Below are 18,075 nucleotides of genomic sequence, written 5' to 3' on the forward strand. Positions count from 1 at the left end.
TTAGTTTTACCTCATCCCATCTTTTGGTTCATTTCTACTGGTCTTTGCCAGGTCACCAAATTACTACAGAGAGGCAGAGGATAAAGATAAATAAATAAGTAAATATGAAATAATAATAAATAATAATGAAAATATTTCTTATACATACAGTGATCCATCACAATGTGATTCTAACACAAAAGATTTTTGGATGAACATGCAAGCTCTTACTATCTACCTCAAGAAGCTATCAGAGCAGAATCCAGCTGCTTCTTATTATAATGTAGATGTATTAAAGTATCAGGTGAGTGTCATCTTATAAAAATCCTTAATTAAAATATTAACAAACAGTCTTGCGTATCATTAAATGAATAATACGTCATGGCCAAGTGAAGTTCATTCCAGCAATGCAAGGATGTTTCAAAATCAAAAAATCTCTTAATAAGCCTCTGGAGATTTTGGCCAATTTGATCAAATTCACCGTCTATCTATTACCAATTAAACTACTGAGCAAATATAAATATATGAATGTCCTTCACCTGAAAAGACCAGCATATCAGTCTTAATAATGAAATACCTAAAGCATTGAAAGTCAGGACAGTCATTATTCCTGTTAGTGTATAAGATTTTTCTGGATGTGTTTGTTAGTAGAGTTAGACAGGAGAATAAAATAAGTGGTGATAAATATTGGAAAGGAAGATATAAAAATAATATTAATTACAGGTGATATATTTCTGGAAAACTCAAGAGAATCAACTGAAAAACTAATGCAGGAGAATTTAGCAAAGTGGTCATTTAAAAAATTAATACAAAAATTAATGGCTTTCAAAACAACCAGTTAGGAAAACTAATGGAGAAAGATATTCACAATAAAAAAACTAATTAGATCTGGAGAGGTAGTCCAAGATGGTATAGGAAGATCCTGAACTCACCTTCTCCCGTGGATACACCAACATGGTGTATATACAGATACATGTGGAACAGTTCCCTCTGAAAGGGACCTGAAAGATAGCTAAACAGCTCCTTCACATCAGCCAGTGAGAAAAGGGCCACACTGAGGCGAGTAGGAGAGGCTGAGACACGGTCTCACCATAAGCTTCAACCCATCATGGCAACCCACCATCTGGATGGAACTCACAAATCTGGAGCTTCTCCCTGAGGAACAAAGAGTTTGTAACCCGCATGGACACCCCATCTTTTGAGACCTGCACTTGATAGACGAGTCCCTAAAACATCTGGCTTTGAAAACCAGTGGAGCTCGTATCCACAGGAACCAGAGGGCTGTAGAGATCTGAGAAACGGCTTTAAAGGGCTTGCATGCAAACTCAAGCACCCTAGGTCCCAGCATGCAAGCGGCCATTTGAGAAGTGCACAGGCTGCATGTGAAAGAGATTCATTAGCTGATCTTAAAGCATGGGCTTGAGGGGCCGGGGCGTGTTGAGATACTCTCCAGGGAGTGAGGTGCTGGAGGGCACCTCTTTTACTTGCTCCATCTACTTTGCTAAAGCCAGCAAGCACCACTTTATTTATTTTTTTACTATAGACCTTTTCTCTTGGTGGGTGCCATCTTTACACTCCAACCAGTGGGCTCTCCCTCTCTCATGCTAAAACTGGCTTTTTATTCAAGACCTCTTTCCCCCTTCCTCAGTGGGTGTCATCTTTGCACTCTCTTCTGTGACACCAGTATCTCCAAGAGGGGAGTTTTTATAGATGTCTGGTGCCCCAGTTTTTGCAGCTGCAGCCCAGGGGACACCCTTGATCTCCTGGCTCTAGAGGCCAGGGGAGCTTGCATTTCTGGGTCCCACAGGACTATAACAATCAGTGAGACAGTTTTTGGTAGGCTACTGCCCCCAGGGCAATGCACAGAAAGCAGACTGAAAAACACCCGTACTGTTTCTGTGAAAGAGACCCATTTGCTTGGCCTGGGGCAGCAGCCTAAGGGGCAGGCTTCTGGTCTGACACACATCTAGGGATCTCCAGATATGCTCTTAGGGAACATAGCCTGGGGGAATGCAGTCAATTCACTCTCCCTCTGCCTTGCTACAGCTCATCAGTATCTCTCAGAAAGGAACTTACACACTCGTCTAGAGCCCTGATTTTTATGACTGTCACCCAGGGGACACCTCCAGATCACCTGTTCTGGTGGCCAGCAGGGCTAACATTTGTATTCAATCTCACAGAACTATATGTATTTGCATACTTTAAAAGCTGCTGCCTGAGGGTCTAGCTTCCTAGTCAGTCTGAATCTATGTGCTGGCAGATTTCCTGCTTTGAAACACTGCCAGGTCTTGGCACACCCTTGACAATTAGGAGCTATTAAATATAAAATAGTCTGCTTGGACGATCACAGAGGTTTGAGAGGCAACCAAGAGCTAAGGCGAGGTTGAACAATAAGGTTCATCTCCTACACGAGGTTACTCTTTCAAGACTGGAAGGGGTGGCTATTTCATCTAATACAAAGAAGTGCAGAAAATCAAGTAAAATGAGGAAACAGGAATATATTCTAAAAGAAAGAACAAGACAAAACCTTAGAAAAACACCTTAACGAAACAGAGATAAGTAATTTACCTTATAAAGAGTTCTAAGTAATGGTCATAAAATGCTCACCTCACTTGGGAAAAGGATGGATAAACACAGTGAGAACTTCAACAAAGAAATAGAAAACCTAAGAAAGTAACAAATGGAAGTCACTGGGCTGAAGAATACAATAACTGATCTGAAATATATACTGGAGGGGTTCAACAGCAGACTAGATGAAGCAAAGAAAGGATCAGTGAACTCAAAGACAGGGCAGTGGAACTCACCTAATCCGAACAGCAAAAAGAAAAAAGAATTTTAAAAAGCAGAGATAGCTTACAGGACTTATGGGACAACATCAAGCAAATTAACATACACATTATAACTGTCCCAGAAGGAGAATAGAGATAAAGGGACTGAAAACTTACTTGAAGAAATAATGGCTGAGAACTTCCCTAACCTGGGGAAGGAAACAAACATTCAGATCCAGGAAGCCCAGAGACCCACACCAAGACACATTATAATTAAAATGTCAAAAGTTTAGGGCTTCCCTGGTGGCGCAGTGGTTGAGAATCTGCCTGCTAATGCAAGGGGCACAGGTTAGAGCCCTGGTCTGGGAAGCTCCCCCATGCCGCAGAGCAACTAGGCCCATGAGCCACAACTACTGAGCCTGCGCGTCAGGAGCCTGTGCTTCTCAACAACAGAGGCCATGACAGTGAGAGGCCCCTGCTTGCCACAACTAGAGAAAGCCCTTGCACAGAAACGAAGACCCAACACAGTCAAAAATTAAAAAAATAATAATGAATTAAAAGAAGGCTCAGCATTAAAAAAAAAAAATGTCAAAAGTTTAAAAAAAGAATCTTAAAAGCAGCAAGAGAAAAACCAAGGGAGCTCTCATAAGACCATCAGCAGACTTTTCAGCAGAAACTTTGCAAGCCAGAAGGGATATATTCAAAGTAAACTTCTAACCACGGATACTCTACCTGGCAGTTATTGCTCAGAGTTGAAAGAAAGATAAGGAGTTTCCCAGGCAAGCAAAACCTAAAGGAGTTCATCACCAATAAACCAGCCTTACAAGAAATGTTAAAGGGACTTCTTTGCTGAAAAGGGCACCAATTAGTAACAAAAGTATGAAAGTATAAATCTCACTGGTAAAGGTAAATATATAGTAGAGGTAGTGGATTAATCACGTAGAGTGAAAATAGTAAAAGGAAAAAGACAAAAATAGTAAAAATAACTCCAATAATTAGTGAAGGGATACACAAGATACAAAGATGTAAAATGTGACATCAAAAACAGAAAATAGAGGGGGAGTAAAAATGCAGACCTTTAGAATGCATTCAAACTTAAGTTGTTTGCAGCTTAAAATGGACTGTTATGTAGGTTGTTATATGTAAGCCTCATGGTAACAACCAAGCAAAAACTATAGCAGATACACAAAAGATAATGAGAAAGAAATTAACCATTCCACTAAAGTCATCAAACCACAAAGAAAGAGAACAGAACAGCCAGAAAATAATTAACAATATGCAGTGAATACATACCTGTCAATAATTATTTTAATTGTAAATGGACTAAATTCTCCAATCAAAAGACATAGAGTGGCTGAATGGATTAAAAAAATAAGACCTATTTATATACTGCCTATAAGATGCTCCCTTCAGATGTAAGGACACACACAGAATGAAAGTTGAAGGGATGGAAAAAGATGTTCCGTGCAAACAGAAACCAAATGAAAGCTTGGGTAGCTATACTTATACCAGAAAAACACAGACTAAAACAGAGACTGTAATAAGAGACAAAGAAGGGCATTACATATTGATAAAGGTGTCAATTCAACAAGAAGATGTTTAACATTTATTAATTATGCACCCCCCCCCCCAAAAATAATAATTGTGCACCCTACATAGGAGCAACTAAATATATAGAGCAAATATTAAGAGACCTAAAGGGAGAAATAGACAGCAACACAGTAATAGTAGGGGACCTTAATACTCACTTTTATTAATAGAAAAGTTATCCCAACAGAAATCAGTAAGGAAACATCAGCCTTATATGACATGTTAGACCAGATGGACTTAACAGATATACAGAAAACATTCCATCCAAAAGCAGCAGAGTGCACATTCTTCTCAACTGCATAGGGAACATTCTCCAGGATCATATATTAGGTTAAAAAACAAGTCATAATAAATTTTTTTTTTTTTTTTGCGGTACGTGGGCCTCTCACTGCCGTGGCCTCTCCCACTGCGGAGCACAGGCTCCGGACACGCAGCCTCAGTGGCCATGGCTCACGGGCCCAGCCGCTCCGCGGCATGTGGGATCTTCCCGGACTGGGGCACGAACCCATGTCCCCTGCATCAGCAGGCGGACTCTCAACCACTGCGCCACCAGGGAAGCCCAGTCATAATAAATTTAACATTGGAGTCATATCAAGCATCTCTTTTAGGACCACAGTGGTATGAAACTAGAAATCAGTTACAAGAAGAAGACTGGAAAAATCACAAATATGGATAGATTAAATAGTATGCTACTGAGTAACCAACAGGTCAATGAAGAAATCAAAGGAGAAATCAAAAAATACTTTGATGAAAATGGGAATACAACATACCAAAAATTCATGGGATGCAGCAGAAGCATTTCTAAGAGGGAAGTTCATAGTGATACATGCCTACCTCAAGAAACAAGAATAATCTCAAACAACTTAACTTTACACCTCAAGTAACTAGAAAAAGAAGAGCAAACGGAGCCCAAAGTTAGTTGAAGGAAGGTAATAACAAAGATAAGAGCAGAAATAATTAGAGACTAAAAAGATCAATGAAACTAAGAGCTGGTTCTTTGAAAAGGTAAACAAAATTGACAAACCTTTATCTAGACTCACCAAGAAAAAAGGAGGGCTCAAATAAAATCAGAAATGAAGGAGGAGCTGTTATAACTAATACCACTGAAATACAGAGATTCATAAGATACTACTATGAACAATTATATGCCAACAAATTGCCAACAACCTACAAGAAATGGATACATTTCTAGGAACATACAGCCGGCTTTCCAATACTGAATCATGAAGAAGTAGAAAATATGAATAGATTACTAGTAAGGAGATATGAATCCATGTAGGGCGCGGTCAGCTAACTGCCACGCAGCAGGAAGCTGAAGCAAGCTGAGTCATCCTTCCTGTGGCCACTGCGCTTGCGCTAAGTATACTAATGAGGTTTTAAAGTAGCGACCTATCCGATGCTGGCTCACAAGTCGCACCATCAGCGAAAGCCAATCACAGAGCGACACATGTTCTTAATCCCTATATAAGCAGACTGCTATAGGATTGCGGGGTCTTCCTTCCATCTTTTCTTTAACCAAGCTGTGCTCCAATAAAGTGTGATACGAGAAGAATCTTGCGTGTGGCGACTCGTCATTCTGCTGGTCGGAGGCGGCTCGCCGCAAATCCATAATCAGAAACCTTCCAAAAACAAAAGTCCGGGATCAAACGGTTTAACTACCAAAGTCTACCAGACATTAAAAGAATTATAGCAATTCTTCTCAAACTCTTCCCAAAAAATAGAAAAGGAGGGAACATTTCCAAACTCATTTTATGAGGCCAGCATTACCCCGATAAACCAGACAAGGACACTACAAGAAAAAATTATGGGCTGATATCCCTGATGAACATAGATGCAAAAATCCTCAACAAAATATTAGCGAACAAACTGCAACAATACTTTAAAAGGGTCATACACCATGATCAAGTGGGATTTATTCCAGGGATGCAAGGATGGTTTGACATCCAGAAATCAAGCAACATGATACACCACATTAACAAATGAAGATGAAAATCGTATGATCTCAGTGGATTACAGAAAAAGCATTTGACAAAATATAAACATCCATTTATGATAAAAACTCCCAACACAGTGGGTATAGAGGGAACATACCTCAACATAATAAATGCCGTATATGACAAGCCTATAGCTTAATATGCTCAGTGGTGAAAATCTGAAAGATTTTCTTCTAAGATCAGGAACAAGACACGGATGCCTACTCTCACCACTTTTATTCAACATAGTATTAAAGTTCTAGCCAGATAAATTAGGCAAGAAAAAGAAAAGGCATCCAAATTAGAAAGGAAGAAGTAAAATTATCACTCTTTGCAGATGACATATCATATGTAGAAAACCTTTAGACTCCATAAGAAAAAAAACTTAGAATAATGAATAATGAATAAACTGAATAATAAATGAATTCAGTAATGTTGCAAAATACAAAATATATAAAAATCTGTTGTGTTTCTATACACTAATAATGAACTAGCAGAGGAAATTAAGAAAATAATCCCGTTTACAATTGCATCAAAAAGAATAAAATACTTAGGAATAAATTCAACCACAGAGGTGAAAGACCTGTACACTGAAAACTATAAGACGGTGATGAAATAAAGACAAAACTAATGAAAAGATATTCCATGCTCATCGATAGAATTAAAATTGTTAAGATATCCATACTACCCAAAAGCAATCACAGGTTTAATGCAATAACTGTTAACATTCCACTGGCAATTTTTCACAGAAATAGAATAAACTATCCTAAAATTTGTATGGAATCACAAAAGACCCCAAATAGCCAAAGCAATCTTGAGAAAGAACAAAAAGCATCACACTCCCTGATTTCAAACCATATGACATAGGTATAGTAATCAAGAGATGGTATTGGCAAAAAAATAGAAAAATAGATCAATGGAACAGAATAGAGAGTTCAGAAATAAACCCACACATACATGCTCAATTAATTTATGACAAAAGGAGCCAAGAATAAATAAACATTGGGGAAAGGACACTCTCTTCAATAAACAGTATTGGGAAGATGTTAAAAAAAAATAGTATTGGGAAAACTAAATAGCCACGTGCAAAAGAATGAAACTAGACTACTGTCTTACACCATACACAAAAACTGACTCAAAGTGAATTAAAGACTTGAATGCAAGACCTGAAACCCTGAAACTCATAGAAGAAAACATAGGTGGTAAGGTTCTTAACATCAGCCTTGGTGATCATTTTCTGGATTTGACTTCAGAAGCAAAGGCAACAAAAGCAAAATTAAACAAGCAGGACTACATTAAACTAAAAAGCTTCTGCACAGCAAAGAACATCATCAACAAAACGGAAAGGCAATGTACTGAATGGGAGAAGATTATTTGCAAACAATATATCTGATAAGGGGTTAATATCCAAAATATATAAAGAACATACAACTCAATAGCAAAACAAACAATCTGATTTTAAAAGTGGACAGAGGATCTGAATAGACATTTTTCCAAAGAAGACACACAGATGGCCAAAAGATACATGAAAAGTTGCTCAACATCACTGATGATCAGGAAATGCAAACCAAAACCACAATAAGCTGTCATCTCACACCTGTGAGAATGGCTGTCATCAAAAAGACAAGGATGTAGAGAAAAGGGAGCCCTTGTGCACTGTTGGTGGGATTGTAAATTGATGTAGTCACTATGGAAGACAGTTTGGAGGTTCCTCCAAAAATTAAAAATAGAACTACCATATGATCCAGCAATTCCGCTTCTGGGTATTTATCCGAGGAAAATGAAAATACTAACTTGAAAAGATTTTTGGACCCCAGTGTTCATTGCAGTGTTATTTACAGTAGCCAAGATATGGAAAAACCCAAGGGTTCATCAATAAATGAATGGATAAATAAGATTTGCTGTATATATACAATGGAATACTATTCAGCCATTAAAAAAGAATGAAACCTTCCGTTTGCAACCACATGGATGGACCTTGAGGGCATTATGCTAAATGAAATGAGTCAGAAAGGGAAGACAGAGATCGGTATGATCTCACTTATGTGTGGAATCTAAAAAACAAACAAACCAGACCAAGTTCATAGATACAGAGAACAGATTGGTGGTTGCTAGAGGCGCAGGGGGTTAGGGGTGGGTGAAATGGATGAAGGGGGTCAAAAGTTACAGACTAATGGTTATAAAATAAATAAGTGATGGGGATGTAATGTACAGCATGGTGTCCAAAGTTAATAATATTGTATTGCATATTTCAAAGTTGCTAAGAGTATATTTTAAAAGTTCTCACCACAGGAAAAAAATACTTTGTATGTACGGTGACAGAGGGTAACTAGACTTACTGTGGTGATCATTTCACAATGTATATAAATATCAAATTACTACACTGTACACCTGAAACTAATATAGTGTTACGTGTCAATTATACTTCAATTAAAAAAAATCTTTTTAAAGATGTATTACAGCATCCTCTCCTGTAGCTACAATGAAGACACAAAAATTTTTTTAAACTGGTTAAGAAACGTAACATCATCTCTGCTGCCTTGAATATAGTTAGAATGGTATACTTTATTTAAAGGAAGACTCATATTCTAGAAAGCTTAGCTGTTTCTAAATTAGCTTATAAATTTAATGTGATCCTGATCAGAAACTCAGTGGAGGTGTTTATATATTTGTGTCTGGAGACTTGACAGTATTTTCAAGTTCTCAGAAGAATAAAGCTCAGAAAATTAAGTTAAGAAATGTTTTAAACAGCAGTGTGGAGTAATGTTTTAGTTTTAATGGGAAAACTTTGTAAGCCAACAGTATTTAAAATAGTTTGGAACAATAGATGGCCAGATGAATGAAACAGATTAGAGTATCCAGAAATAGATCTAAGAATAAATGGAAAATTCTTGCTACGACAAAGTAGCATTTCAAGACAATGTGGAAATGATGAATTTTTCAGTAAATGATACTGGGGCAGCAGGCTGGAGATTTGGGGAAAAAAATTCAGCTGAATCCCTAGCTTATACCTTTAACCAAAATAAAATCTGCATGTATCAAAGGTTTAATAATAATAAATGAAGCCGTAAAGATACGAAAATAAAGCATGGATGAATATATATATATATATATATGTCTGTGGGTATGTATGCATGTGTGTTGTATATGTGTTATAAATGTTTATTACATATTTTAATTTTGAAGTGTGGAAGACCTTTCTGAATACAGTACAAAACCCAGAAGTCATGCAATAAGAGAATGAGATACTTGAGACAAAAAGAAAGAAATACGTGTGTTTATAAGATGTTTGGTTAAAACACACAAACCCTTAAACAGAATCAGTATTTAACCTGAGGGAAAAGCATGTGTAATATTGCAAGATAGACCGAAGAGCCCTCATAAATTAGAAATAGAAGATGAATAACTCAGTAGCTACCTTACGGAAAGATGCTCCATGTCAGTAGTAATCAGAACAATGAATATTAAGACAACAGTGAGATACAAGTTTTAGTCCTCATTAGATGGACAAAAATGAAAAAGACTGCTCTATTAGGAGAGGTGTGACCACTTGTTGATAGGAGTACGAATTAATAGAACCTCTTAGAAGGTAACTCTGTTAGATCATTGAGTATATGTAACCTTTAACTCAACAATTCCAGTTCCAGAAATCTGTTCTTTGGAAATCACACAAATTAGAGGGCGGAGGTGGTGGGGGGAAGGTAGAAAGGATATTCACTGCAGCATTGCTTGGAAACCACCTAAGTACACATCCACAGAGGAAGAGATTGATTAAATTAATTATTGTGGCCATTTAAAAGAATGAGACAGATCTATGTTTGCATCCCTAGAAAGTTTGGAAGTATATGTACCATGATGTTAACAGTGGGGAGTAAGATTAACACCACACACAAAAATAAACTCAAAATGGATTCGAGACCTAAATGTAAGACTGGACACTATCAAACTCTTAGAGGAAAACATAGGAAGAACACTCTTTGACATAAATCACAGCAAGATCTTTTTTGATCCACCTCCTAGAGTAATGGAAATAAAAACAAAAATAAACAAATGGAACCTAATGAAACTTCAAAGCTTTTGCACAGCAAAGGAAACCATAAACAAGGTGAAAAGACAACCCTCAAAATGGGAGAAAATATTTGCAAACGAATCAATGGACAAAGGATTAATCTCCAAAATATATAAACAGCTCATGCAGCTCAATATTAAAAAAACAAACAACCCAATCCAAAAATGGGCAGAAGACCTAAATAGACATTTCTCCAAAGAAGACATACAGATGGCCAAGAAGCACATGAAAAGCTGCTCAACATCACTAATTATTAGAGAAATGCAAATCAAAACTACAATGAGGTATCACCTCACACCAGTTAGAATGGGCATCATCAGAAAATCTACAAACAACCAATGCTGCAGAGGGTGTGGAGAAAAGGGAACCCTCTTGCACTGTTGGTGGGAATGTAAATTGATACAGCCACTATGGAGAACAGTATGGAGGTTCCTTAAAAAACTAAAAATAGAATTACCATATGACCCAGCAATCCCACTACTGGGCATATACCCAGAGAAAACCATAATTCAAAGAGACACATGCACCCCAATGTTCATTGCAGCACTATTTACAATAGCCAGGTCATGGAAGCAACCTAAATGCCTATCAACAGACAAATGGATAAAGAAGATGTGGTACATGTATACAATGGAATATTACTCAGCCATAAAAAGGAACGAAATTGAGTCATTTGTTGAGACGTGCATGGATGGATCTAGAGACTGTCATACAGAGTGAAGTAAGTCAGAAAGAGAAAAATACTGTATATTAACGCACATGTGTGGAACCTAGAAAAATGGTACAGATGAACCAGTTTGCAGGGCAGAAATTGAGACACAGATGTAAAGAACAAACGTATGGACACCAAGAGGGGGAAGTGGTGGTGGTGGGATGAATTGGGAGATTGGGATTGACGTGTATACACTGATGTGCATAAAATAGATGACTAATAAGAACCTGCTGTGTAAAAATAAAATTTAAAAATTAAAAAAAAAACAGTGGGGAGTAAGAATGCCAAGAGAAGAATTTCCTATTTCATATATTTATGTCTTATTTGAATTTTTAATAGGGTAATTGTATTAAAATGGCTTATGTTTCTAGTAAATAAATACTTTAAAGGATAAAAAAGTGCTGCCACTTAACGTTGGCTTAAAGTTTATTCCAAGTATTTATCATTCATTCAGCAAATATTTATTATTCAGTGCTTGCTAATTGCTGTGAGTAGCATAGGGAAATAGACAGTAAACATAGTAAGTAAATAATGTATGTTGTGCTATGGAGAAAGGAAAGTCTGTAGAGTAAGGTAAGGAAGAGTGAAAATACAGTTTTCAATATAATAAATCTCATTGAAAAGGAGTAAGTCATTTGAGCAAGGAACTGAAGAATTGGAAGGAATTGCACCATTTACTGTGGTTCATGTGATTAAAATTAAACATTTCAAGTTGGAAGTATTCTAACTCCAGGCTTGCAGAACTGCATGGCGATCCAGTTTTTCTAACTGTTTTAAATCTGAATTCTTATAAAGAATCTTAGAATTCTATGTTGAATGTTGAGAGGTTCTCAAACGTTACATGCATAAATAAGAATCACATAACACGCTGATTTCTGTGCCCTGTACCTAAGCAGTTGAATCAGATCTTCTGCATTTGGAAGGCAGCTATACTAACCCCTATATCACCAGTGCCTCCAGATTTTCTGCATTTGGAGCCAGTGGGATGTGCATTTTAAACAAGCACCACAGAAATTTTGATGTAAATAGTCCCAGGTCCACACTTATGCCTGTGAGATGAGCCTGCTTCACTCCGCCTAGCAAAAGACAGCTCCCTCATTATTATTTTTGAATGTGTGAGCTCTTGTGTTCAAGTATATGTCATTAACATGACTTGTTTACTTTTTTAGGTCAAAGGCAATTGTTTGTTTTTTTCTCTCTTTAAAGGTATCATCAAATGGTATTCAGTCCACTCCTCTAAATCTCGCAACATATTGGAAATGTAGTGCCGGCACCACAGATCTTAGAGTGGATTATAAGTACAACCCAGAAGCTATGGTGACACCAAGTGTGCTTTCCAACGTACAGGTGGTGGTACCAGTGGATGGAGGAGTCACAAACATGCAGTCCCTTCCCCCTGCAATATGGTAAATTAAGTAGATTTCTGAATTCCTACTAAGTTTCTGTTGCAATCCCTCAGTCTTAGAACCTAAGTTCTGAAAGTTGTCTTATAAGTTAGTGTACTTTCCCAAAGAAACCATGCTATAAAAGGTACTGTACATTTTACTAGTCACACTACGGTAGCCGCAACCCAAAGTAAACTAGTCTTGCTGTCCCCACCCAGACTCGAATGATTCAATACAACTTTACCCTTAGGCAAAGTATGTAATTTCTCTAAACTTTCTTTTTTTTCATTTTAAAAATAAAGATAATTATTATTTTATAGGATTAAATATAGCATCTAGCATATCTATAGGAACACCTATCTGGTTAGTCTTTAGTATTATTTTTTACATCTCTTAACTACCTCTCTTGTTCCCTCCATTAATATTAGTATAGACTCTAACCACTCTTCGTTTATATTTGCTTCACCGTTTAGTAATAAAACTGTGTTTTCCTTGAGCAATGAAGGTACTGGGTCACCTATGCATTGTTTTCCTTTCTCTGATCAGTAGAAATGAAAAGAATTTACATAATTTGGTAAATATCCATTTATAAAGACAATACTATATTTATATTACTCATAAACACATTTTCACCAGGTGATACTATTCAAAGTAAATCTAGCACCATAGTTCTAGTGAAATATTTAAAATGTATTTATTGAGTGTTCACTTATGTACAAGGTACTATACTAGGCACATTGTCTGAAAACATTTGTTCTTACAGGAATGCAGAACAGATGAAAGCCTTTTGGAAACTCTCTGGTATTTCAGAAAAATCAGAAAATAGAGGTAAGTGTGTGCATGGTTTTTTTGTTGTTTATAATGTGATGTCACATGGATTTTTTAGGCATGTTTATGGAAAATTTTCTCCTGGAATTTCATGCCTTCAGTTCTAAAACTGACCACTAGGTGGAAGTTAATACCTTATAATAAGAGTGGACCAGTTGAGATTCAGAACACATTTTTTTCTTCTAGATTGAATGTGCTTTCTCTGAGAAAAATAATGTTTTGCTATAGCTTTATAAATATTATATAAATGCTTCTTATGTTCACATTGCTACCATTAAGAGAAGATACCTAATAAAGTAAATTTATAGAAGTCTAGGTAACCTGATAATTGAAACTGAAAACTAATTGATACTAATTAACACACTCTTTAGCTCATTCTTGGAGTCCTCCTGGCCTCCCAGAAATCATGCAGAAGCTTCCCGGCCTTAAAAAGCCCCTCTGTCTTTTCTTTCTCAGGACAACCTTACCTTGGTCATTTCCCCTTATTAAAACTAACCATCAACAGCCTTTAATTCTGTGATCATTATTTTAAGGAGAAGCAAGTTAATCGCCTCCTCCCACCATGTCTGCATCTATGTTCCCAATGCAAAGAAAAAGTCTCTGCGAGTTAGTTGATCACTCCTAGTATATCCCCTAACTCAGTTTAGAATGCAATTCCCAGGACAGTCAAGACTTTAACTTTTTTTCAAAATTTATTTTTGGCTGTGTTAGGTCTTTGTTGCTGCGCACGGGCTTTCTCTAGTTGCCGCGAGTGGGGTATACTCTTCGTTGCGGTGCGCAGGCTTCTCATTGCGGTGGCTTCTCTTGTTGTGGAGCACGGGCTCTAGGCGCGCAGGCTTCAGTAGTTGCAGCACGTGGGCTAAGTAGTTGTGGCTTGTGGCCTCTAGAGTGCAGGCTCAGTAGTTGTGGCGCACTGGCTTAGTTGCTCCACAGCATGTGGGATCTCCCCGGACCAGGGCTTGTCCCCCTTGCATTGGCCGGCAGATTCTTAACCAGTGTGCCACCAGAGAAGCCCAAGTCTTTAACATTTTATTTGTAGTTTCTCTTAATCAAAGGAGAGTTCTCCTGCCCTCTTTTGAATGCCTAATTAATCTCCAGTTACTTTTCCTATTAAGTAGGGTTTTTTGGCGTTTCAAGTTTTGCTCAGCTTTTTCCTTTTAAACATTTTAAGCATAATGTGATCAAAATGTAAAACATATCATCAGTAGTTTTTCTCATAGATATTTCTGCATAAAAGTCCAGGAACATACCTTGTATTGTCTGTTCATTCAGACCTGCTGTGCTGAACCAGACTTTTACTACTAGAGAACAACACATTGTATGAAATAACCTAGCTAATCTCTAGTTCCTTTGTTCCTGTTCGGTACTTAAAGGTTGCCTATTTTCAGGTGGTAAACTGTGCTGGTTTTTACTCTAACTGTATGGCTATGGGAGACAAAACTGAAATTCCTAGTTGAAACTGGAAGTAAACCAGAAATGCTACTTGAATTGAGGGTTTACAACCAGTTAGCAAGGAAGAAAGGGTATATTTTCCCCATATTTAATGAAACAGTATTATTGTAAATATTTACCAAGAAAGGAGTTTGTTCTCTTAAAAATAAGACACAGATTTTCTCACCACATATATTAATAGTTTCCCTCTGCTGTTCAGGTATCAGAATGTCTGTGTGAGGAAATGGAAACATCTTATAAATGTGGTTCTGATTTTGTTAGTCAGCCTTTAAAAAAAACATCTCCAAATTAGAATACTGTAAAACAGAAATCTATTTCTATTTTGCCTTTATGCCCAGAAGAGGGACAGGAAATAATTCTAAAGTCTAAGGATTGCCAAGGTGGCTGCTCTTGGCCTGTGGTGGAACTTTCACAGAATTGAATTTTGCATATCAAGAACTGTAAAAGTTTAAGGAGGGCTTGAGCAAGCGTTAAGAATTATACAGCAGTTCATCTTCCCAATTGATCTGTGCCACCAGGTACAATAGTGTAGGATGGGTCATTGTTATATTTTCTTACAGATTTCTCTCTGTAGTGTTGAGCTTCTATGCGGGGAATCACAGAATGTCACTCCTACTATCCAGCAGTTCTCCTTTCCCCAGCCAGAAACCCGGGAATCCTCCTAGGCTCCTCCTCCTTTTCACCCCTTGATTTCAACTCTTAAATATCTTTCAAATTAATTCCTTTCTTTCCTTTCCCTTAGCCTAGTTCAGATCCCCTTTTCCTGTCACCTAGAGTCCTAGACTATTTTATTGACCTTCAGGTGGTTTCCCTACGTTGCATCTTGTACCTTTCTGCCCTTCTAAGAGACTTACCTGAAATGTTTGTCTTCCATATCTTAGGTGGTTCCTTATGGTTATTTCTTCCGGTGGTTTGTAAAGATATTTAGAGCTCGTTCCTTACTGCCAGTCTAGTCTCCTCTTCTGCCACTCTCTTCCACCTGTACCCTCTTCTCCAGCTCTTCTGGTGTAGATGTAGCTCCCTTAAATGCGTCATGCTCTGTCAGGTCTGCCATCTCTGTACCTGTAGTCACCTTTGCCTGAGATACAGGCCTGTCATCCCCACACCATTTTATGTGCCCATAGCTTTTTTTTTTTTCTTAACAGCATTTGTAATATTCATAATTATTTACTATTTCTGCCACACTTTTAGACTGAGTTATGTTGAATAAATGGTTATATTGAAAAGAAAGCCCCTCAGACATAATTGGCATGTTAGACCAGTTAAATTTTAAAACGGAGGGTGTTAGCATATGCTATTCGTTTTTCTCTTTCTGACTTACTTTACTCTGTATGACAGACTCTAGGTCCATCCACCTCACTACAAATAACTCAATTTCATTTCTTTTTATGACTGAGTAATATTCCATTGTATATATGTGCCACATCTTCTTTATCCATTTATACACTACCAAACGTAAAATAGATAGCTAGTGGGAAGCAGCTGCATAGCACAGGGAGATCAGCTCCGTGCTTTGTGTCCACCTAGAGGCATGGGATAGGGAGGGTGGGAGGGAGACACAAGAGGGAGGAGATATGGGGATATATGTATATGTCTAGCTGATTCACTTCGTCATAAAGCAGAAACACACCATTGTAAAGCAATTATACTCCAATAAAGATGTTTTTATATATATATATATATATATATATATATATATAGGCGGGGAAAAAAAAGAAGGGTGAATACAAAATAGTAATGTTGATACAGCTCTTCCCAATCTTAGCTGTCTTAGCTTCTTTACCTCTCCCGCCCATGATATGGTACTCAGCAGTCCTTTCCTTTTGACTTTATTCCCACTCATCCCTGCTAGGGCTTCCTTCTGAGCTGCCCTCAGACTTGTCTTTTGACTCATTTCAACATTCATATAGCATAGGAATCTCAATAGTAAATGCCTCTGAAGATTATTATTAATTAAGTCAAAGAGAAGCATGGATGAAGATTACTTAACGAAAATTCAGATTCACTGAATAAAGTCTGATTTGGAAACAGGACATTGATTTGTTTGCTGTACACATTTCACGAATTTGGCATAGGACACAGTTCAGCTTACTTGCTCATTTGCCTTTTTTGGTGTGAAATATATTATCCTGTATAAGTTCTTTGTTCTTTTCCTTGTAGGTTCTGGGTCCCTCAGAGCAAAATTTGATCTTTCAGAAGGACCCAGTAAACCCACAACACTTGCAGTGCAATTCCTCAGCGAGGGAAGTACCCTCTCAGGAGTAGATATTGAACTTGTAGGCACTGGCTATAGGCTTTCCTTAGTAAAGAAGCGGTTTGCCACTGGTAAGTTGGGAGATTTCAAGCTTTATAATGTACATGGGAAACATTTGTATTCTAACATTTACTAAACGACTGTCAAGTAGTTTATAGTCTAAAGGCATGGAAATTTTTTCTTTGACCTTTGGTACAAGGTGCCAGATAGAGACACACCTGGGAGAGAGAGTACTCATGGTCAGTATAGCTGAACACCTGTGATCTGATTCTAATGTATTGTAAACAGCAGATGGGAACTGGGGTTTGTATCTGTAACCACAGTGAAAATATTCTCCTTCGAGTTCATTTGAAATTATAATTGCAAAGGTCTGCTTGGTGTTTTTCAGGACGATACTTGGCAGATTGTTGATGGACCTGGGAAAGTGGTTGGCTCAAAGGAGTAGTACAGACCTGCCATTCTGCATTATCTGTTCTTTCCAAACACTATTCTAACTTGTATTATGTCTTTAAGAGCTGACTACAAACATTAAATTGCACTTTTGAAGTGAGTCGTCGACAGAAATAGCACTGATGATTTTCAAGGCTGTAAATGATAAACTGCAATATTCAGGAAACACATTTATTCAGATTGTCAGTAAAGTGAAGTTTTAATAGGCTGAAATTTTAAATTATCTTCAGTGTCTGTGGTTATAGTGTAATATCAGGCCTGAAATTTCAGGAGAGCAAGCACAAAATAATTTAGCTTTCCATAAGTTTTTAGAGTCAGAGATAATTTTGAAATTTTATAAGTTTTGATATCGAATGGATACAGACAGAACGTGAATTCTAAGTTTGGGATAATGTTCATTTATAACACTCAATCAAATTGAGTTTTGTGCCATAAAGTAATCAGACCAGAGTCCAAGGTGTTTGCAAAATCTATAATTTGATTCTCATATAAACATATTAATAAAGTATAAATGGTGTTTTATATGATTTTTTTTAATCCTCAAGTGCAATGTGTTTTAAAATAAGCTTGCAAAAGACAGCAGAGAAATTTACTTCTGCAGTTAACTTTATAGAA

The 18,075-nt window shown here is 37.3% G+C and overlaps 1 protein-coding gene across 1 annotated transcript in view; it reads left to right on the forward strand.

The window, feature by feature from the left end:
- The window catches only part of FCHO2 (FCH and mu domain containing endocytic adaptor 2), a gene marked incomplete at its 5' end in the record, with an annotated part of 114,516 nt that extends 96,651 nt beyond the window's left edge, over window positions 1-17,865 (forward strand). Inside the window, 5 exon segments of the mRNA XM_030845457.2 lie at window positions 151-283; window positions 12,298-12,497; window positions 13,240-13,304; window positions 16,917-17,081; window positions 17,399-17,865. Of these exon segments, the coding sequence (XP_030701317.2) occupies window positions 151-283; window positions 12,298-12,497; window positions 13,240-13,304; window positions 16,917-17,081; window positions 17,399-17,421 (586 nt within the window).
- Window positions 17,866-18,075: the final 210 nt, after the last annotated feature.

Source organism: Globicephala melas, chromosome 3, assembly GCF_963455315.2.
Source record: "Globicephala melas chromosome 3, mGloMel1.2, whole genome shotgun sequence".
NCBI lineage: Eukaryota > Metazoa > Chordata > Mammalia > Artiodactyla > Delphinidae > Globicephala > Globicephala melas.